Source organism: Dipodomys ordii, unplaced genomic scaffold, assembly GCF_000151885.1.
Source record: "Dipodomys ordii isolate 6190 unplaced genomic scaffold, Dord_2.0 Scaffold20, whole genome shotgun sequence".
Classification (NCBI taxonomy): Eukaryota; Metazoa; Chordata; class Mammalia; order Rodentia; family Heteromyidae; genus Dipodomys; species Dipodomys ordii.
In genome coordinates this window covers 366,038-387,880 of record NW_012267236.1, presented here as the reverse complement: position 1 = coordinate 387,880, position 21,843 = coordinate 366,038, and the positions used below count along the sequence as shown (strand labels likewise).

General features: G+C 37.0%; 1 protein-coding gene across 1 annotated transcript in view; it reads right to left on the bottom strand.

Annotated features, from left to right (window-relative positions):
* The window catches only part of Heatr5b (HEAT repeat containing 5B), a 74,317-nt gene that overhangs the window by 52,189 nt on the left and 285 nt on the right, over window positions 1-21,843 (bottom strand). Inside the window, exons 2-12 of the mRNA XM_013013520.1 lie at window positions 21,073-21,220; window positions 17,415-17,626; window positions 12,899-13,007; window positions 11,075-11,224; window positions 9,448-9,619; window positions 7,473-7,630; window positions 5,449-5,698; window positions 3,911-4,066; window positions 3,190-3,440; window positions 1,353-1,472; window positions 388-392 (exon numbers count right to left, since the gene is read on the bottom strand). Coding sequence (XP_012868974.1) covers window positions 388-392; window positions 1,353-1,472; window positions 3,190-3,440; window positions 3,911-4,066; window positions 5,449-5,698; window positions 7,473-7,630; window positions 9,448-9,619; window positions 11,075-11,224; window positions 12,899-13,007; window positions 17,415-17,626; window positions 21,073-21,198 — 1,709 coding nt within the window. The 5' untranslated portion in view covers window positions 21,199-21,220. The remainder of the gene's footprint in view (window positions 1-387; window positions 393-1,352; window positions 1,473-3,189; window positions 3,441-3,910; window positions 4,067-5,448; window positions 5,699-7,472; window positions 7,631-9,447; window positions 9,620-11,074; window positions 11,225-12,898; window positions 13,008-17,414; window positions 17,627-21,072; window positions 21,221-21,843) is intronic.

The following is a 21,843-nucleotide window of genomic DNA, read 5'->3' as shown; positions in this document are numbered from 1 at the left end:
AGCTCTTCAGCTCAAGGCTAGCGCTCTACCACTTGAGCCACAGCGCCACTTCCGTCTTTTTTCTTTTTGCTTATGTGGTGCTGAGGAATCGAACCCAGGGCCTTGAGCATGCGAGGCAAGCGCTCTATCACTGAGCCACTTTCCCAGCCCTACTCTACTTTTTAATCCCTAGAATTAACACGTGTGTGTGTGTGTGTGTGTGTGTGTGTTGCTATCCTTGGGCTTTTTTGCTCAAGGCTAGCATTCTACCACTTGAGCCACAGCTCTATTCTGGATTTTTGTGGTTAACTGGAGATAAGACTCAGAATTTCCTCTCTAGGCTGGCTTCAAACCCACATCCTAGATCTCAGCCAACTGGGTAGAATTACAACCATAAGTCACCTGTACCTGGCCTGAAAGTATTTTTCATCTAATGATCATTAAAAAAAAATCTTTAAAACATGATAAATGTCAGTTTAAAAGTACCAGTATTTTTAGTATCAAATATAAAATATACAAAAAAACTATGCAACTATATTCAGACTAGTAGAATACATATAGTACACTAAAATGAATAATAAAATCTACCTGAAACACATTGTATAAGGTCTTTTCCACATATACAGCCATACATAGAAAATATAGCTATTCCAGACATATATAGTACATATTCTTCCATTCTGGGAAATGTATATATTTAATTAATTATACAAAAACATATTAAGCTCTAAGAACTTATACTTCCATTGCTGAAACATTCATTTAACACACCACTTACATACTAAACATAAACTTCTAGGAAAGAGTTACTTTTGTTTTCTTTAGAAAACTAGGCTAAAGTATCATTTCCCATAGATAGAAGATTAGAACAGTGAACATACACACTTTGTAAGTAGCAGATAAATATGTAAATTAAAGAGTAGACATAGCTTATTACAATAGTATGTGTTTCTGGCTTAACAGATCCTGCTCAACTATTCCCATATCTAAGACTTATCATAGCACTTACGAAAGTTTTGCACATAATCTTCCACAAGCAGCACCATTTAAATGTGACTTTCTCATTCTTAAAATCAGGACTTCATTTAGGAATTGGGATTCCCCAACTCCCATATTCCCAACTCTTTTCATTAGCAATAAGCTCATAAAGTAGCAAATGGTTAACAGCTATTCTTTTACTAAAGGTGAAGCTTTGGTAAAAGCTTTCTCATTGAATGTCCTTGCATAGATGTTACCATAGAATAGAAAAGGAAACATCCTTATTATTTACAACCTCATTACAAGACTAGACTGTGAAGATTAATACTTTTAAATTAAATTTGCTTTATAGTGCACTGACAATAACACAGTAAACTAAAAACCTAGTCAGATACAATTGTACCTAGAGTCATGAGTGCTCCAAGTAAAAGCCATCCGGCTTGGGTGCGCTGTAAGGACAATCTGCTATTCTGGGCAGCAGTTCGTAACAGATCTTCAGCAATACTAACTACCATCTGCAAAGAGAAGCTGCAATTAGATTTTAATCTATGAAAGTTGATGAAATCAAATGTGACAATAGAGAACTAGCATATTTTATTTCAAAAGAAGTTGTCCTTTCATGGTGTTGGGATCAATAAACTTTCAAAGTCAACATTAAAACCTCCAGAATGGTTCAATGTTCAGAGTAGTTCGAGCCGGTGGCTCCTCAGTTGGTATCTTGACACTGACCTGGAACAATCTAACCTCTCTGCTTCAGTTCTGTCTTGTTAAGATAGGAACGATAGTGTTACCTATCTTATTCTTGTGAGGATTATATAAATTAATGCACCTGTTCTTAAGCTAATATTATGAGAAGATCTTTCTCTGTTTAGAAAAACCGAAAGCAGGATGCAACATATGATTAAATGACAAATAGTAATACAGATGTAGTAATATATTAGAATAGAATAGAATGGGATTTTTTTTGGTTTATTTTTTATTCTGGGTCTCACTATGTAGCTCAGGCTGGCTTTGAACTCACAACCCTCTGGCCTCCTGAATGCTGGTATTACAGACATGTGCTACCAGGCCCAGCAAGTAAATAGTCTTAAGGAGAATTCAAGGAGAGTGAATTTAAAATGGGCCTCTAAACAAATAAGGGAATAATAAATTCTACTGTAAGACAGTTTTGGAAGCTGAAATGGGCATAGAAAAAGCATAAGGAATAGACAAAGTAGAACATCAGAGCAAACATGAACATGCTGTAGAAAAGATGGAAGAAAAAGACGGATAATCAAGGAAAAAGCAAACATATCACAAAATGAGAAGGAGGCTTTAGGGTCCTCAAGTAGTAACTATGAAACTTGTAAGAATGAATGAAGCTGGAACTAATGTCCCAGGAAAAATAATTTAAAATCTAGCTGCAATCTATTTATATAAGGTTTTATGTACCTAAGAATCCTAAGAAGGAAACCATAATAGTAAAATATAGAAGAAAATAAAGAACAGATTAAAACCACTTAATTTTTAATTAAAATGCTATATAGGGCAATAGCATATTCTCCTACCATCTTTGAATACAGTAATGCTGACTTTTATTTCTAAAAACAACAAGAACACTAGGCACAGGAGCACAGACCTGTAGTCCCAGCTATACAAGAGGTTGAGGCAGGAGGATAACTTGAATCTAGGAGTTCAAGGCCAGACTTGGCAACCAGGCAAGATTTAATCACAAAAAGAAAAACAAAAACAAAATCCTGAGAAAACAGTTCTGAGTTTAAAAAAATTACTACAGGCTATTTTCCCTCTAAAATAAGTTACAACATGATGTTATACTCAGAAAAAAAAAACCATTATATTTCCTCATTAGAATTAAATATCCAGGGGCTGGAAAGATGGCTCAGTGTAAAGCACTTGCCTTGCATGCATGAGGCCCTGGGTTCGATTCCTCAGCACCACATAAGCAAAAAGAAAAAAGTAGGAAGTGGTGCTGTGGCTCAAGTGGTAGAGCGCTAGCCTTGAGCTGAAGAGCTGAGGGACAGTGCCCAGGCCCAGAGTTCAAGCCCCACGACTGGATCCCCGAAAAAAGAATTAAATATCCAATTTTTAATTAGGGTCTGTTAGTATTATATCCTAGTTACCAAATAAAACTGTTGTCATTCTATCTCCCAGCTAAACATTAAAGATAGCAGTGCTCCAGAAAAGACTGCAGCCCACCTGAGATCATTCACACATCCAAGACCTCTGCCTTACCTTTCCTTTGGCATGAGGAATGCCCAAAGGACATTGATGAACTCCACCTAACAAAGCAGCCATTGCAAAACTATATCCACTAACAGCTTCAGGTGAAGTTTTCAAGTTGTTGAGCCGCTCTGCACACCTGTCTAGAAATGGTGTCAACTGGAAAGGTAGTGCCACAGCCACACAGCGCAAGCACCAAGCAGCAGCAAGCCGCGCAGCCATGCTGGGGTGAAGAAGCACTGAAGTCACGATCTCCAGAAGTCCTAAAAAGAAATCCTCAGAACATCACTCCACACTAATGAAATATGGTTTCAGAAACCAAAAGCTATGCGTGACATAACCACTAAAATAATAATCACCATGATTTCACAGTTCCACAGTTTTGCCAAAACACCATTTTTATGGTTCATAAGTACTATAAAGAAGCCTTTTACAGAGAACACAGTACAACTGTGTCCAATAAAATTAAAAGGGGATATATAAAATTAAATCTTCGGCAAATTTTAATCAGTTCTTAGAAACAATTCTCCTGACAGTTCTTGATTTTTTCCCTAAGCTTTATTTTATTCAGTATTTATTTAATTCAGTATTTCCTATAGCAAGGAAAATTAACCTAATAAAATCTAAACTACTTATTACATTAATAAGTAAGCAATCAGTAGTCAAATATCAACCATATATATGACTTGAACCATGGTACAAAAGCGTTTTGGCCAATGATTAGATATCATACCTATAGATGCTTCCTGAATAAGAGGAGAGGCTGTAGCATTCAGGCTCTGCACCAGGCTTCCAAGTTCCTGGAGAGCACAGACCATCACGTGCTGGCTTGCTGCAATATCTGCTGCTCCAGATTTGTTTTCACTACTAGTATCATTCACTACTGCTTCTGGAAATATAAAATCATGTGTCTGATGTGGGTAGTTGAATTGCAATATGATTTTTTGGTCTACACAATTTGGACTTTTATCAAAACCACCTTAGTGTTAAAAAAAAACTATGCAGGTTTTGCTTAGGGAAGAACTTGAGTAACTAAGTAATGGAATGACTATAAACCACTGTTCAATGAATTCTTGACAATAGCAAAAAATATATCAGCTATTCAATAACTATGACACTTAAAACAAGGACACTTCTTAGATTCCTTTACAGGTGTGTACTTGGATAGAAGGAATAAGATCTATAACATCCTATAGTAAGGTAGCATTTAAAACTATAGCTGCCAGACATTGGTGGCTCATGTCTGTAATCCTAGCTATTCAGGAGGCTGAGATCTGAGGATCGTGGGTCAAAGCCAGTCCAGGCAGGAAAGTCCATGAGACTCTTAGCTCCAATAAACCACCAGAAAACCTGAAGTGGAGCTGTGGCTCAAGTGGTAGAGCACTTGCCTTGACCTGAAGAGCTCAGTGCCCAGAGTTCAAGCCCCATAACTGACAAAAACAACAACCAAAAAAAACCCACAAAAAAATCTGTTGCTAACAACAATATCCTATCAGGGCTAATAACCATGTATAATTGCTCCTCTCTAAATTTTTTTTTTTGTTTGCCAGTTGTGGGGGCTGAACTCTGGGCCTGGCGTTGTCCCTCAGCTCTTCAGCTCAAGGCTAGTGCCCTACAACTTGAGCCACAGCACTACTTCTGGCTTTTTTCTGCTTATGTGGTGCTGAGGATTCAAACCCAGGGCCTCATGCGTGCAAGGCAAGCACTCTACCACTGAGCCAACTTCCCAGCCCCTCTCTAAATTTTTATATTGGACTATTATCAAGTTTAGGGGAAAATATGTGTTTATTAAACAAGAGATTCTAAGCAGGAAGTTCATAATAGATCAAACCCATGTGCTGCTGCATTTCAGGAGAATTGTAAAATCAGTAGACACTAGAAATAAAACAGAAAATCTAACTTTACATATACATATTCACATTTGTAAAACTCCACTATAATTACTGTTTTAGTAACAGAGTACCCAATAAGAATTACTATGAAAACAGTCCAGAAAGAAATAAAATAAGAAAATGTATTTGAACTTTAAAACTCCATTTTATTATAGACTGTTTTAACCTGAGTACCCAGTAAGAACGAAAACAGTCAGGAAAGGTATAAACTAATAAGATCTATTAAAAAGTAATAACAATAATAGTAATCCCAGCACCTGAAAGACTAAGGAAGGAGTATTGAAGCTTGGCTTGGGTTACATACCAAGACTGTCTTAATAAAAGAAAAAAAGAATTAAGAGGAGGGGGACCACTAAAACATTCTCTGATGTCGTCTTACCTACTGCTTTCATTTGTTTTCCAATAGCTTGGCAGATCTCCTTAGCAGCTGCTATCTGGGCTTTCTCGCCCAACAAACTGCCCACAGTGGCTCTCAAGATGAAGGACACACATCGTCTTGAGTATACAGCCTCCACATGTGTTTGTGTTGCCCGAGGATGGGAAACCAGATCAAGTACGTGGGACAAAAACGTAGCAAAGCTACGCTCCAACCACTGACCACCCAGTGTTGTTACAAAAACAACATATGCCTATGAACACATTAAAACACAACTTCAGATTCCTCTATACAAATGAGGAAGCAATTATAATAAATAATGGCAGCATACGAAACAAATTATACTGAGGAAAATCATATCAAAACGGAGAAAACTGAATCGGGTATGGTGGCTCATGTCTGTAATCCTATGCAGGAGTCAGAGGCAGAATGGATGAGAGTTGGAGGCAAAGTTAGTAATAACTTATCTAAAAAAGAAAATTACAAAAGGTACTGGAGGTGCTAGAGATGGACTCAAGTGGCAGAATGCTTGCCTGAGGCCCTATGTTCAATTCTGAATAGTTCAAAGACAGAGAATGAGAGCGAGAGTGTGTGCATGAGAGACAGAAACAGAGATTGAAAGTGAAAATTTTTAGAACTTCTAGTACAGCAATTACTGGTATTCTTTATTAAAATAAATCTTAGGAAAAGAGTTTTATGAAGAACATAAAGAGTAGTGAGGGCAGAAGGAAAGCTAAATTTGCTCCAGCGATCAGTAAGGCAACAGGATGAAGATAAAACTTTTTTTTTTTTTTTTTTGCTAGTCCTGGGGCTTGAACTCCGGGCCTGGGCATTGTCCCTGAGCTTCTTTTGCTCAAGGCTAGCACTCTACCACTTGAGCCACAGCGCCACTTCCAGCCTTTTCTGATGAGGAACTGAACCCAGAGTTTCTTGCATGCTAGGCAAGCACTCTACCACTAAGCCACATTCCAAACCCCAGATAAAAACTTCTTATCCTAAATAAACATCAACTTATTGGTGTAGTGCATTTAAGACTTTCTTTATAGCATACTTGTTTCAGGGACAAGATGTAGTTTACTTTGCTTTAAGGACAAAATGTAGGTGTGGCAACTAAGATCATGAAGATCTATTTCATTTTATTAGGTACTAATTATTATCAAATCATTAAGTGTAACTTTTTTTTTTTTGGTGCCAATACTGAGCTGTGAACTCAGGGTCTAGAGCTCTCATTCAGCTTTTTTCATCCGTGGTTGGCACTCTACCACTTGAGCCATATTTTCATTTCAAGCTTTTTGCTCATTAACTGGAGATAAAAGTATTACAGATTCCTCTGCTCAGGCTGACTTAGAACACTGATTCTCTGATTTAAGACTCCTGAGTTAAGTAGAATTATAGGCACAAGCTATGTGCACCAGCTTGTGACATCTCATGTGAGATTTAATCTTTTTTTTTGGGGGGGGGGGTCCGGTCGTGGGGCCTGAACTCTGGGCCTGGGCGCTGTCCCTCAGCTCTTCAGCTCAAGGCTAGCACTCTACCACTTGAGCCACAGCGCCACTTCCGGCTTTTTTTTCTTATGTGGTGCTGAGGAATCGTACCCAGGACCTTGAGCATGCAAGGCCAGTGCTCTACCACTGAGCCACCTTCCCAGCCCCGAGATTTAATCTTATAATTACACTGGAGGTTCATCAATGATACTGAATGTAATCAAAACAGAGATAAATTATTTTTAGCTATAAGGTCATTGAAGAATATGAGTTTAATGCCTCCAGCTACCAACATCTGAATACTGATTTACCTTATATCTCATCTGTCTCCAAGTAAAACCTGGGAAATTTTGTTTGGTATGTAGTGAATATAGTGGACACAGACTTATTTAGAAGAACCTATTGTTCCATATAAACACTCAATTTGGAACTTTAATTCATTCATTTGGTACCAGAAACTTTTGAAAGAAAGAATATTAAAAATCTGTGTGAACTATTACTTGGCAACAGTCTGAATACAATATATATGAATATAGTACAAACCTGTGTGACTCCCACTCTTACTTCACGATTAACAGACCCTCCAACTTTTAACATTTCTCCACCACTTTTTAAGAAACCAGACCCTCCACGAAGAAATCCTGTGGCCATGAGTTCTAAGACTTCATCAAATGTTGCTCGTTTCACATTTTGACGCATTACTTTAAGAAAAAAAAGTGAATTCATAAGCAAATGTTTCTGAAGTGAAATCTGCATTAATCACATTTTTAATACTTTAGCTTAAAATTTCAACAAATTATTTTTAAGAATACTACAAGGGGCATAGGGCCATTAAGTTTTCTGATCATCTTAAAATTCACAATGTACTTGTAAACCTGAACTCAATTCTGAAGCCAAAAAAAAGCTAGAAAAACAAGACATTAAAAAATACAGCAATTTGATAAATCCATGTCCAATAGTCTAATAATGATGATCAACCTGTATAACACAACAAAGATAAGGCAGACCCTGTTATTTCCCAACTGACAGGGATACAAAATGACATTTCTTTGTTTTCATTTCAGTCCAATGGATTAAAATGCAACTGAGAATGCAACCAACTTTCATCCCTGGTATCCGCTGCATAGTGTATGTAAGTTCTTTCACACAAAGGAACAAACACAACCCTTGCAAAAAATTATAAAGAGGGCATATAGAACCCATGGTCAAGCATATAGGAATTGGAATCTAACTGCCTGGGTTAAGAATTTCAGTTTTCACACTTAGAAAACTTTTTTTGTGTGTGTGCCAAAACTGGGGCTTGAACTCAAATTCTGGGCTCTCAATTAACTTTTACTCTCAAGGCTGGCTTTCTACCATGTCCAATAGAACAATGTTTAAAACACGTTACAAAATCTTGTGGAGTCTATTTCTTATCTATAAAATAGGAATAACAGTGGTACTTAAAATGTATAAGACTTTGGGAGGTTAAATAAAGCAATTACATAATTTGTTTAAGTGTCTGACATATAGCACTTAAAATGGTACATCATTCTTTTTTTTGGGGGGGGGTCTGGTTGTGGGGCCTGAACTCTGGGCCTGGGCATTGTCCCTCAGCTCTTCAGCTCAAGGCTAGCACTCTACCACTTGAGCCACAGCGCCACTTCCGGCTTTTTTTTCCTGCTTATGTGGTGCTGAGGAATCGAACCCAGGGCCTCATGCATGCAAGGCAAGCGCTCTACCACTGAGCCACCTTCCCAGCCCTGGTACATCATTCTTATCATCTAGTGAAATTATTATCAATAAAAATTAAGAAACCAAAGCTCAGAGAAATTACATAGTGTCTCACATGTAAGAAACATAAACCTACCTAAACCTTAATCTTATTTTTCCACCATACATTGGTGGGGTAGGGTTAATAACAACAGCAGAGCTGGAGTCCCTCAGCATTTGCGGTGGGCATGTGTTATTAGTATGTTCCACATCTTACTCTAACCATCCCTGAAACATGTCCAGGGAAGTGTGAGACAGAGAAGTCACTTGAAAAATATCAGTGGTGGGTTCAGGGTATGGCTCAGTTGGGAGAGCACCAGCCCATGAAAAAGCATCAGGTACTGAGTTTGAGTCCTAGTCTCACACACACAAAAATTAGTACTGCCTGATTCAAATAATCGTCTGAGAAAAACAGAAAATTAATATTGCAGGAAAACTAGGAATTTTCCAGAAACTGAAAGTAAAAAATTAGAACATAAAGTGTTAGAATTTAATACCCTTAAACATTATACAAAACCATTTCATAAATCTTACTTGTTCAAGTCCCACCAAATTTCTAAATATTGTTTTGTATATTACTGTCACAAAAAATTCTTAATAATATCAAGAAAATGCCATTTGAGTTCCTTCATTTAATGCTAAAGAAATCTAGCAATTTAAATCCTTTGGGGTGACTGGCCTACAAGAAATAACTAATTTAGAAGAAAATATTCTATAATCCTTTCTGTATCTGTTAGAGAATATATCAGAAGTTGACAAACAATACCTGTTGCCTGTTTTGGCATCAAGGCTGTAGCCATGACTGTTCCTAACAGTTTAGATACTGCCACTCGTACCCCATAATTTGAGTTTTCCAAAGCCTTAAAGCAGAGAGTGGCTATGTTTTCCAGTTCAGCAGTCCACATAAATACAGCTTCATTTTGTAGTTCCAGGAGGCACTGGAAATAAAAACAAAAATGAACCCTAGAACTTCTGCTTCCAGAAATGGAGTAACAGAACCAGATTCACGCTCTCTCCTGAAATAAAACAACTGGGCAAAATCTATTAAACAAGAGTTCTCAAGATACTGGAAAATCGAAAACTGTACACCAAAATTCCTCATGGACAAAAATGTTCAACTTTAAGCAACTCTAACAATATACAAAAACAATCAATACATCATGACTAAGTGCAGTTTATCCTAGGAATGCAAAGTTGCTTAAAATCTTCAACATAGTATCAAAAGCCTAAAAAGAAAAATCTTACAATCATCTCCATAAATGCTAAAAAAGAAATTTAAGAGAATTCAAGTAAATTTAGGTAAATTTAAACAAGATTAATAGATTGTGTCAATATCCTGGTTTATACACTGTACTATACTTCTGAAATATATCATTGCGAGGATCTGTTTCAAGCCAGCTAGGACAAAGTTAGCAAAACACCCTATCTTAAAAACAAACATAAACAAAAGAGCTAGAATATAGCTTGAATGAAAGAGCACTTGACTAACAAGCTCCAGACAACATACTCAATCCCCTTTACCACCAAAAAAAAAAAAGAGCAGTAGAAAAATATAGCTGATGGATTGAAAAAAAGAACAGGTCACAAACTGAAAGAAAATATTACAAATCATTTATCTACTAAAGAACATATTTAAAAAACCTATAAAGCACTATTAAAACTCAACAAAAACTCAAAGCAATGGATAAAAAAATCTGAATAGCCCTTCAAAGAAGATATAAATGGCAAACACCTGAAAATATTCTATCATCAGTCATCAGGGATATGCAAATTAAGCTACAATGAGATACTTATATCTATTACAATAGCTAAAAATGAAAGATTCTCAGTAATATATGGGCAGTGAAAATGCAGAAGAAATGATGGAATGTAAAATGGTGGAAATATAAAATGGCACAGGTACTTCTGAAAATAAGTAGTGTCTTTAAAAATCATACCATATGATTCAACCACTCCATTCTAAGTATTTACTCAAATGAAATGAAAGAGTATGTCCATGCACAGATTTTTGAGGACATCTGTGTGGGGGGGGGCAGGGAGGAGAGGGGAGGTGTAAAGTAGTCAAAACTAGAGGTTACTCACTCATAATAGGTAATGGACCAAGTGAATATGGTATATCTATACAAGGAAATAGTACTTAACAAAAAAAAGTATGAACTACTGATACATGCAACAATACAAGTGAAGCTCAAAATAATGATGCTGTGAAAGAAACCAGAAAACCATATATGTACAAAGCAGTATATATCATATAATTCCACCTATATGTAATTCTAGACAGTGAAACTAATGCATAATAAAAACATGTTCATAATTTAAAAATTAAAAGAAAACAGTCATTGACTATTACAAAGCAAGTAGGGTAAGGGCCAACATTATAAACTGGCACTGACCTTGGCCACTGCACACCGTACAGCCATAGATCTGTCAGTCAAGAGGGACCGGGCATTCTTGTAAATATCACGATGAGAGGAAGCTGCTGCACCACCCAATCCATTTAGAACTTTCTGTAGACTCATTAAGATTTCACTTCGCCCTTGAGACTAAACATGTACATAAAGCAAATCTTTAAAACTATATTGTAAAATAAATTCCATATTAAACGAAACATACCAGACACATCATTTCTCTCAGATGAATTATCTTACCTCCAAATGTAACAGTAAGTAATGAAAGATAAAATATTCTAAAAGCAGCTGAAGAATTAATTTCCATTAAATATTATTGGAGAAATTAGGATACAAGTAAACATGTTTCAATGTTACATGACATACTGAAAAATAATACATTAATAAGATGAAGAGATCTAAAGGCTTCAATATTACATCTTAAGGGTTCAAACTTTCAGAATATAAAACATTAGTTATGTAATATAAGCCTTCCTAAAGAGGAAGAAAAAAACATCCAATACAACTTGTCATAACTCAGTCAACCTCTTGATTCTGGTATTAATCAGAATACAGAATCTTATTCTTATTTTTAAAGTATACTTTAAAGGTATATAATGGTACCTTAGGTCAGGGACTATGTCTTATTCATCATTTTATGCCTAATGCCTGTCAATATTTCCCTAATTCTTACTTAATTAAAAACAAAGAACAAAAAACAGACAAATGGAAAGCTATTCACTTGAGAAATTTTCGTTTTTCTGGACAAAAGAAGCAGATTCAGAGTCTAGCTTAGTCTATTTTTTGGTCAACCTAACATTGGTGGGAATTTATGGGAGTAACACTAAACCAACAGGACAAAACAGAACTATTTTTACTTGATCTTAGCTATCAGTAGTTGTACTGTGTGTCCCTCTCAAAAGTAAGTTAACAAAATGGGCACCAGTGGCTTAAGCCTGTAATCCTAGCTACTCAGGCGGCTGAGATCTGAGGATCTAGGTTCAAAGCCAGTCCGGACAGTAAAGTCCCTGTGAGACTCTTATCTCCAACTAATCATTCAAAAACCAGAAGTGGCACTGTGGCTCAAGTGGTAGCACGCTACTCTTGAGCTGCAGAGCTCAGGGACAGTGCTGAGGACCAGAGTTGAAGCCCAACAACTGACCAAAAGAAAAGCAAGTTAACATTTTAAACACTTGTACAGTGTGAATGCAACTTATTGGGGAACAGAATCTTTGCAGATAAGATCAAATAAAGATGTCATACTTGATTAGGAAGGAAATTAATCCAAATACTAATATGATTATAAAACATGACAAACTTGTTTGTGACAAATAAGGCAGAGACTGGAAGATATGTCTACACACCAAGAAAGACCAGGGACTTACAGCAACAATTAGGAGCTAAGAAAGAAAGGAAGTATTCTTCTCCTAAGCTTTCAAAGGAAGCATGGTCCTGCTGACACTAGAATTCTGGCATCTAGAGTCTATAACTGCGAGACAATACATTTCTGAAATCTTAAATCACTCAATCTGTGGTAATTTATTATAGCTAAATTGATATACTAGGTTCAGCACAAAAAATAAAATACTAACCAAAAAATAAAGCTAAGTGAAAAATAATAAACTCATTATTTGTCAAGGAAAACTATTCTCTCCTCTTTTCCTAAAATTTAAGTTACCATACATAAAAACAAAGAGCATATGATAATCTGAAACTGCTTTCTTGCTCAGCAATGAGTACTACACAATGACAGAAAGAAAGCAAAAATTTTAAGACATCTAGCTCTTGCCACAAGCAAAATATTCAAATAGTATTTGTTATACAACTTACCTCTGCATTTTTCAGAGATTTCAAAAGATTATTCACTGTTTCTGGAAATGCACTACCTAATATTCTCCCCATTTTTTCATAAAATGCTCCAACACAAGCCACTGCAGCTCTGTAAAAACATTTTCACTGGTTATTATTCAGATTAATACAATTTTTTCATTACATTTTTCTCATTTTCAGAAGACAGTCTGGATTTCTCTAGGGTACTTTTGCCTATAATCTTTAATTAATTTTCAACTTTAAGAAACACCTAACTTACTCTTTATAATTACAACAAATGCTATAGTTGATTAAAATCACATTCTTGATAAGTATGCAAAATAAGTATCTATGTATAAAATAAATGAAAACCATATGTTAAGAAGAAATTTTCCTTCTATGAACACTTCCAAAGTATATCAATCCACAGTGATCCCTTTTTCTCTCATTATATCTCACACTCAATGTTAAGCACTCATTTGATAAAACTATTTGTCCACTGTGTTATGACTTGGCTGTTTGTATGCTCTGTCTTATCTTGCCAGTGGACATGTAAACACAGAGAATATATCTTATATATTTGTATTACTCATAAGACCTGCCATTTAAGTAATTAGCACATTTAAATAATATGTTATTTCTAAACTGTACAATTTCATCTCCATTACTTTTAGTGAAACACTTGGCTCTGTATAAGAAATACAGTAACACATCTCCAACAGCAACTCCACCATCACTTATGTCAAGTAAGTGACCACCTGGGAGCTTAGCAGAGAGGCAACAGAAAGACAATGGTTAAGGACATATCATTAAACTTTTGTAAATCTACACCTATAATCCTACAACCTGCCACGTAATAGCCATGCGACTTGAGCAAGTTACTCTATAGTTGAGAGAGGTCAAAAAATTTTTGGTCATAATCATACACATAATAAGTAGTAGAATCAAGAAATCAATTGCTGTATTTTTTATTCCAAATCTCATGTTGTTTTCTTAACACTCTACAAGCTGACAATAAAGTTAAAAATGACAGATGTCCCATACCAGAATATATTGAAGAATTTTTAAGTAGAAACTCTGAATCCACTAAAAAATACACAACTGTTTGATATATAATAAATTCTATTTAACCAGCACTGCAAAATTATGTGTTTACAATGAATCAAAGAAAGTTTGGATAAATGGGACTGCATGAAATTGCAGAGCTTCTGCATGGCAAAGGACATAGCTAGCAAGATCAATAGAAAACCCACACATTGGGAGAAGATCTTCACTAGCCATACAACAGACAAAGGCCTCATATCTAAAATAATACTTAGAGCTCAAAATATTAAATTCCCCAAAAACAAGTTCCCAAAGAAACAATTACCCCATTAACAAGTGGGCTAAAGACTTAAAAAGAGGGCTGGGAAGGTGGCTCAGTGGTAGAGCTCTTGCCTTGCATGCATGAGGCCCTGGCTTCGATTCTTCAGCACCACATAAGTAAAAAGAAAAAAGCCGGAAGTGGCACTGTGGCTCAAGTGGTAGAGCACTAACCTTGAGCTGAAGAGCTGATGGACAGTGCCCAGGCCCAGAGTTCAGGCCCCACAACCGAACCCCCCTCCTCCCCCCAAAAAAACAACAAAAAAAAAGACTTAAAAAGAGACTTCTCTAAAAAGGAAATAAAAATGGCCAACAGATACACATGAAGAAATGCTCAACATCTATGGCCATAAAAGAAACACCTATCTAAACAACATTAATTCCACTTACCCCAGTTAGAATGGCCATTATTAAGAAATCTAAAAACAACAGATGTTGGCAGGGATGTGGCCAAAAGAGAACACTACTACACTGTTGGTGGGACTACAAACTTGTTCAGCTACTCTGGAAAGCAGTATGGAGGTTCCTCAAAAGACTAAAGTAAAGCTCCCCTATGACACAGCAATTCCACTCCTAGGCATTTCCCCAAATGAACAACAACAAGGCTACACTAAAGCTACCAGCACAACCATGTTCATTGCAGCATTACTTATTATAGCTAAGATATGGAACCAACTCAGATGGCCCTCAGTAGATGAATGGATCAAGAAGATGTGGTATATATACACAATGGAGTTCTATGCTTCCATCAGAAAAAATGACATTTTTTGTCCCATTTGTAAGGAAATGGAAAGACCTGGAAAAAATTATATCAAGTAAGCCAGGCACAAAGAAAACTAGGTTGCATGCTGACCCTAATTTGTAATAACTAGAATATGTCTATGATATTCTTAACAGAGGATCTCAATAGCCCAATTGTTAAGTGCATAAGACTATGTATAAAGAAGTATATCAAAGCCGGGCACTGGTGGCTCACACCTGTAATTCTAGCTACTCAGGAGGCTGAGATCTGAGGATCGAGGTTCAAAGCCAGGCCAGGCAGGAAAGTCCGTGAGACTCTGATCTGCAATAAATCACTAGAAAACCGGAAGTGGCACTGTGGATCAAGCGGTAGAGCACTCGCCTTGAGCTGAAGAGCACAGGGACAGCACTCAAGCCCAGAGTTCAAGCATCACGACCGACCAAAAAAAAAAGTAGTGTATCAACACAAACTCCAAAAGGTTCTTATGTCCTGTATGCGGTTCTTTTTTAGTTTTCTGTACTCTTTACCTTGTATATAAGTTTATTGGATCCAAGGAAGGAAAAGGGAATCACAGAAACAGCAGGGCAAAGGATGATCTAAGGCAACAATGATACTTGGAAATGAACTATATATACAAATTGTGGGGGAGGGAATAGGGAGGAATAAGTAGGGGAAAATTAGGGAGGGGGTAAAAGTGCTTAAAAAGAAATGGACTCATTATCTTACTTACCTAACAATAACACACCCCCTAATCACCTTTACAATAAAGATATAAAAATAAAAAAAATTATGTGGGAAGTGGTGCTGTGGCTCAAATAGTAGAGCACTTGCCTTGAGCTGAAGAGCTAAGGAACAGACAAGCCCATGACTGACAAAAAAAAATTATGTGTTTATTTACTAAGTGGTAAAGATTTTGCTTATGTGGTGCTGAGGAATCGAACCCAGGGCCTCATGCATGCAAGGCAAGTGCTCTGCCACTGAGCCACCTTCCCAGCCCCTCAGTGGTAAAGATTTAAACCATTAAACTATTAACACAGCTTCAAACTCTAAACTAGAAAGCACTCTCTAATCTCCTCTAAAACCTTTGAGATCTATATATGTCCCAAATAACACGAAATCTAATTATATCTAGGCAATTGACAACAGTAAAATTCAGCATCCAGGTGTGGGATAATTTCTGTTTCCTCTGAAAGCTACTACATTGGTTTTGGTTCCTTGAATGTTGATGTTCTAAAGTTGTACCCTTGGCCATATTCTTTATAAACAATATACTTTCAAAAAAAGTTTTACTCATATTAAAAGGTTCAGTGTACTCTCAAATCTCCATTTTCTGTTCATCCAAACCAGATTCTCAATCCAGATCTCTGACTTCCAGACCAGGACTTCCAACTGCCCACAATATACTGTCACTGGGACATTCCCATTTCTACTACAAAATCAGCATGCTTAAATTAAACTTCTTTAATTTCTCTTTCTGAAAAGTACTATAAGCAGGCCATTTTTGTTTCCTTTAACTACAAAACAAATTGGTAAACTACAGCTAGTAGCCAAGCTCGCCAGCATCCAATCTGCCTCATTTTTGTACATAGAATTTTACTAGAAGACAGCCATATTCATTCATTCATTCAGTCATATACTGTCTGTGCCAGAGGTAAAAAGCTTCTACAGAGATGTTTAGTTCACAAATACTATTTGTTTCCACAAAGTATGTTGATTCCCAAACCATCAGCCATCTTTTCTCCTTCTATCTTAGCCCCTATCTAACAACCCCTGACAAATTTCATGTATCTTTCTCTGATGGCTCTTACTTGAGAAGCCTTCCTGACATACCCATATCATAAGTAAACTTATTTAGGCATTATTTTCCCTCCCACTATATCCTTCACTGTACTAAAATGATTTTCTTATTTGACTCAGTCATAGGCTTCCCAATAGATGCTATCCTTAAAAATTTTTCTAAACTATATTTGTTCTTAACCCAAACTACAACTATGAATTCTGAGCCTATGAGTTAACTTAATCTGAAAGTCAGCAAACTTATAGGGAAAATAGTCTCCATCTCAGTGACTCCAATCTGCCATTCCAATGTGAAAGCATCTACCATGTATATGGGAAGGCATATTTCAATAAAATGTATTTATGAAATGCATTTTTCCTATCCTTACCTCAGTTTTATTACTGAGAAAGTCTTTCCATCTCAGTAAGAATATCTGAATCCAAATTTACCAGAACACCTGTAACACCATTGATGACACCATATCGATTTTCTTCCTAAATAAGCCTTATTCAGATCTATTTAGAACTGTTACTTTTAACAGTAAGTCTCTGGTTCTTACCTGCCTGGAATCATTATGGTCAAGTAGTCTCCCTAACTCATTTACTATGGAAAAAAAAAAAAAAACTTCAAGGGTGCCTGTCAAAGTAAGTACTTACAGTTTTGTTGGTAAGTAGGCTGCAGTGTCATCTTTATTTTTGATAATGTCATTACATTTATCTAGTGTTTGAAAAACTGTAAAAGAATCTCCAATGCTATAAAGGGCTGCAAGATTTTTGGCTAATAATTTTCGTGTAGGTGGTCCAGGTGAACTACTTATTAGTCCAGTTAATTGCTCAACAAGTTTTTTCTGTTTTTCCTTTACATCAGTCTGTTAAATAAAAGAATACCACAATTTAAAAACAACTTTTGTTATCCTCCTGGTAAACACAAAACACTTAAAATTTAAAGAACTCTAATAATTAAAAATCTGTATTATATTAAGCATAAACTATAAATGAAAAAAATTAAAAATACAAAAGTTTAATGAGAAATGATCTACTTTTTACTAAAGTTCTCCTTCCTCTCCAATGGCAAAAAGTTAGCCTCTGATAAAAGTAATTACTCTGATCCAAAGTTTCCAGACTACTAGAATATAAAACAACAAAAGATGCAAAATATTGGTGTATGGGCAACTGATATAGCGGACCTCTGCAAGGTTTCTCCTATAAACAAAGAGTCAGTAGTTCATAAAATTACAGGTCAGTAAATGAAACCAAAAGAATCTCTGAAGAGATCTAGGCAAAGAAATATAATACCCATAATGAATATCTAAAATTCACTCATTCAAGAAACATTTACAGCATGTATCTAACTGTCACATTGAAACACCTTTGTACAAATAATTTATGCTAATTAAAAAATATTGTGCTCTCACTGCTTGCCATGCGCTATTCTAGGCACTGGGATGTAACAGTTGTCAAAACAGAAAAATTCCTAGTCCTCAGAATATTTACATTCTGAAGGGGAAGGAAGAGTTTACCAAATAAATGATTAGTTTAAGTCCTTGTTGTTTATTATATAGATGGCTTAGAAAAGACGTCTCTGAATAATGAAGGAAAGAGCTTTTATCTAAAAGAAAAACATTCCTGAAAGCAGGAACAAGAAGTACAAAAGTTTTTGAGGTGAGAACATGCTTAACTTATCTGAGGACAAGAAGACTAGTTTAGCTGGGGTCAAGTGAGAGAAAGTTGCACCAGATGGTCAGAAGGGACCAGAGTGCAGTGTTATACACCAAAGAATGTTGTATTTTATCCTGAGTCAGAGTTGTATAAGAGGAGAAGGGCTATGATAAAATGTTTCAACAGCCTTACTTGGGTTGCCAAGAGTGTGCTATATAGTTTGTGGGTGGAACAAAGTGAACAATTAGGTAATCCAGATGAGAAACACAGATGTAAATGATGAGAAATCTGGATATATTTGTGGATAATACCACAGTATTTCCTAGTGATTATGATGTGAAGTGAAAAAAGACAGAAGGAAATGGCTCTGAATTCTAATATATAATCCGATAAGTTAATCATGTTTATTTCCTGAGATACAAAACACTAAGAAAAGGGCACGTTTCCGTGAGGAAATGAAGAATTATATTTAGATAAGTTAACTCAAATATTCCATTATGATAATAAAGTAGTTGAGTAAGAAATCTGGCTGGGCCATCAGCTGGTGGCTCACGCCTGTAATCCTAGCTACTCAGGAGGCTGAGATCTGAGGATCGAGGTTCAAAGCCAGCAAGGGCAGGAAAGCCTGTGAGATTCTTATCTCCAATAAACCACCAGAAAACAGTAAGTGGTGCTGTGGCGCAAGTGGTAGAGTGCTAGCCTTGAGCTGAAGAGCTGAGGGACCAAGCAAGCCCAGGCCCAGTGTTCAAGCCCCATGACCGACAAAAAAAAAAGAAATCTTGCTGGGCATCTGTAATCCTAGCTACTCAGGGGACTGAGATCTGAGGACGAGGTTTAAAGCCAGTCCACAAAAGAAAGTCCTTGAGATTCACAACTCCAACTAACCACAAAAAAAATTGAAAGCAGAGCTGTGGCTCAGTAGTAGAGCATTAGCCTTAAGGGAAAAAAAAAAGGCCTAGGCCTGAGAACTTCAAGGCCTAGGAATGAAAAAGAAAAAAAAGGAAAGAAATTGGCTATCTGTAGTCCTTGTTAGTGAAATTGTAAAATTAAGATTAAATGGTATTACTGAAGAGTATGTGGGGATAGAAAGCAAAAAGAAAGTCTAGGGTTAAAAAAGAGCCAGTAAAGACAGTAACAGTACCTAATGGATGGAATAGGAGGGAACTAAAAGTCAATGCTGTCTTAAGAAACCACTAATGGGAACCACATTGGAAAAGTGTGTGAAGATGCTGATATACTTTTATTTAGAAGGTACACAATATTCTTATTAGTATGCCTCATAGTTTAGACACATGTTATAAACTTATGTGTTTCTTGATTTCACAAGACTGAAAATGAATTGTGTTTAAAATGCTGACAATCAGCATTTCAAAAGAAAGGCATAGATAAAATAAGACAGAATGCTGACCATTATTTTAAACAATCTGAGATCAGTGGTGGCAGGACAAAAGCAATTTCAGTGGAAGGAAGGTAGGAAATGCCCAGGAGCAGAAGGCTTGAAAGAAAATACAAATTTCTAGCTAAAAGATTTCACATGAATACAAATTCAACTGCCTCTCTACAACCTCCATTAAAGTCAGAGGCCAACAGTAAGAACAAAAAGCACACATACATAAGAATAAAGAAAATAGGAGAGAAACCCAAATAAAATTTGTAAGCCAAGAGTTCCCAGTAGGGAAAGCAGAGGAGAGACCTAACTTGAGGTATTCTATAACACTTTACCACCTTATACACACATGTGAAGCCCTGGGTACCTCTGGAAGGGGAAGTAAAACTGTACTTAGAAATGAAGGGAATGCTTGAAATCTTTTTAAGAAGTTGTAAGATGTATCACTGCTGCATTCTGAAAGACAATCAGAGGCATAGTCTCTGAAAAAAGAGTAGTAAACTGTATCTCTGGACTAGGGGAGCCCAAATACAGCTCTGGACCCAAAACAGGGGACGCCAGTGAGTGTTTACATACTGAATGCTGAAGTCCTCAGGCTTCTCCCTCAACTGCCCCAGCAGACAACCAACTACAGGTCCTTCAAACACTAGTTTCTCTGGTCAGCAATCAACATAGACAAGCATTAAGATAATAAGGGTCAGGAACAAGAGTAGTGTACAGTGTAGTTGAATTTTAAAAAAGCAGGTGAACACTGTCTAGAAGACTTTTCAGGTTTCACTCTTAAATTTGAGTGAATATTACTACTTATTTGAAGAAAATACCTAATTTTAAAGAAAGAAAATAAAATGTGCAAAAAACAGACTACATAGGAAGACAGGGTGGGAGGGAAGGAGAAAAGAAGGGGGGAAGGGAGGTAGGGAGAAAGGGAGGAAAATTCTCTAACTCCTCAGGGGGAAAAGTGAACACACTGATTCCATACAAAGCCTGGTGACCACTTGCAGTTGCTGGTGATAACTTTCAAATGACACCAGTCAAAGAATGATGCTTTTCTTTCTCCAGTCTTACTGAACTGTCTAGCTAGTGACACGAAGTGGGCAATGAGCAGGATTTAAACAAGGTTTGCGTTTTCCCACAACAGGAAAAAAAATTGACTTGAAATTCCTGTTTGTAAAATATTATCAAATTCTCTAAGTGACTCATACCTTTCCAAAACATCACTTTTTCTTTAATCTCTGTCAATCCAATTGGAGGAAAGAAACAATACCATACCTTGTTGGCAGCAACTAAGACTTTATCAAGAAATCGCAACCATTCGAAGATAAAAACTGGTCTTTTTGCTTCGGTGATCTGCGCCAAAGCTTCTTCATTTAGCAACAGACTGTGAGCTAGCTCCATTGCTGAAGTGTTTAATTCACACCTTAAATGAACAGATTAAAAAAAAAACAAACACGTGTAAGGATTTTTTTTCCGCCCGATTTTTCAAAGTCAAGTTCAACGACAGCGCCCACAAAGAAAGGAAAAAATTTTACTTTCCCTCTCATTTCATTTTCTTGGGGGGGGGGCGTGAGGAACAACTTCTTTTGAGTCACAACCTGAGAACCAATTTTGAAAGAAACAAAGGTACAAACCCAAACAAGTGTGGCTAAAGAAGAATAGCCCATGAAGTGAAAGGAAAATTAACATGGGGCAAACATTTTAAAAAGGCATTATTCCCGAAGAAATGACCTCCCCAAAAAGCTCCCCAAAATCACACACACAAAACAAACCAACACAACGACAGTAAACCCACAGATCCTTAACCCACTGAGAATACTAAAGCTCCGACTCGAGCATCTCACGACCCCACACCCCGCCATCCTTTTACCCTGGACTCCCAGCTCCAGCACCGCACCGTCCCCACCCCCCTCACCCCCAGACGCCACACCGCAGGCTCCGCAGCTTCCTGCGGGGCTGGGGCGGCCCCGGCGGCGACGTCCCCGGGCCCCGCAAACGCTGGGGCGGTGCGAGGCCTCGGGCGCGGGGGTCCCCCGGCACCCCAGC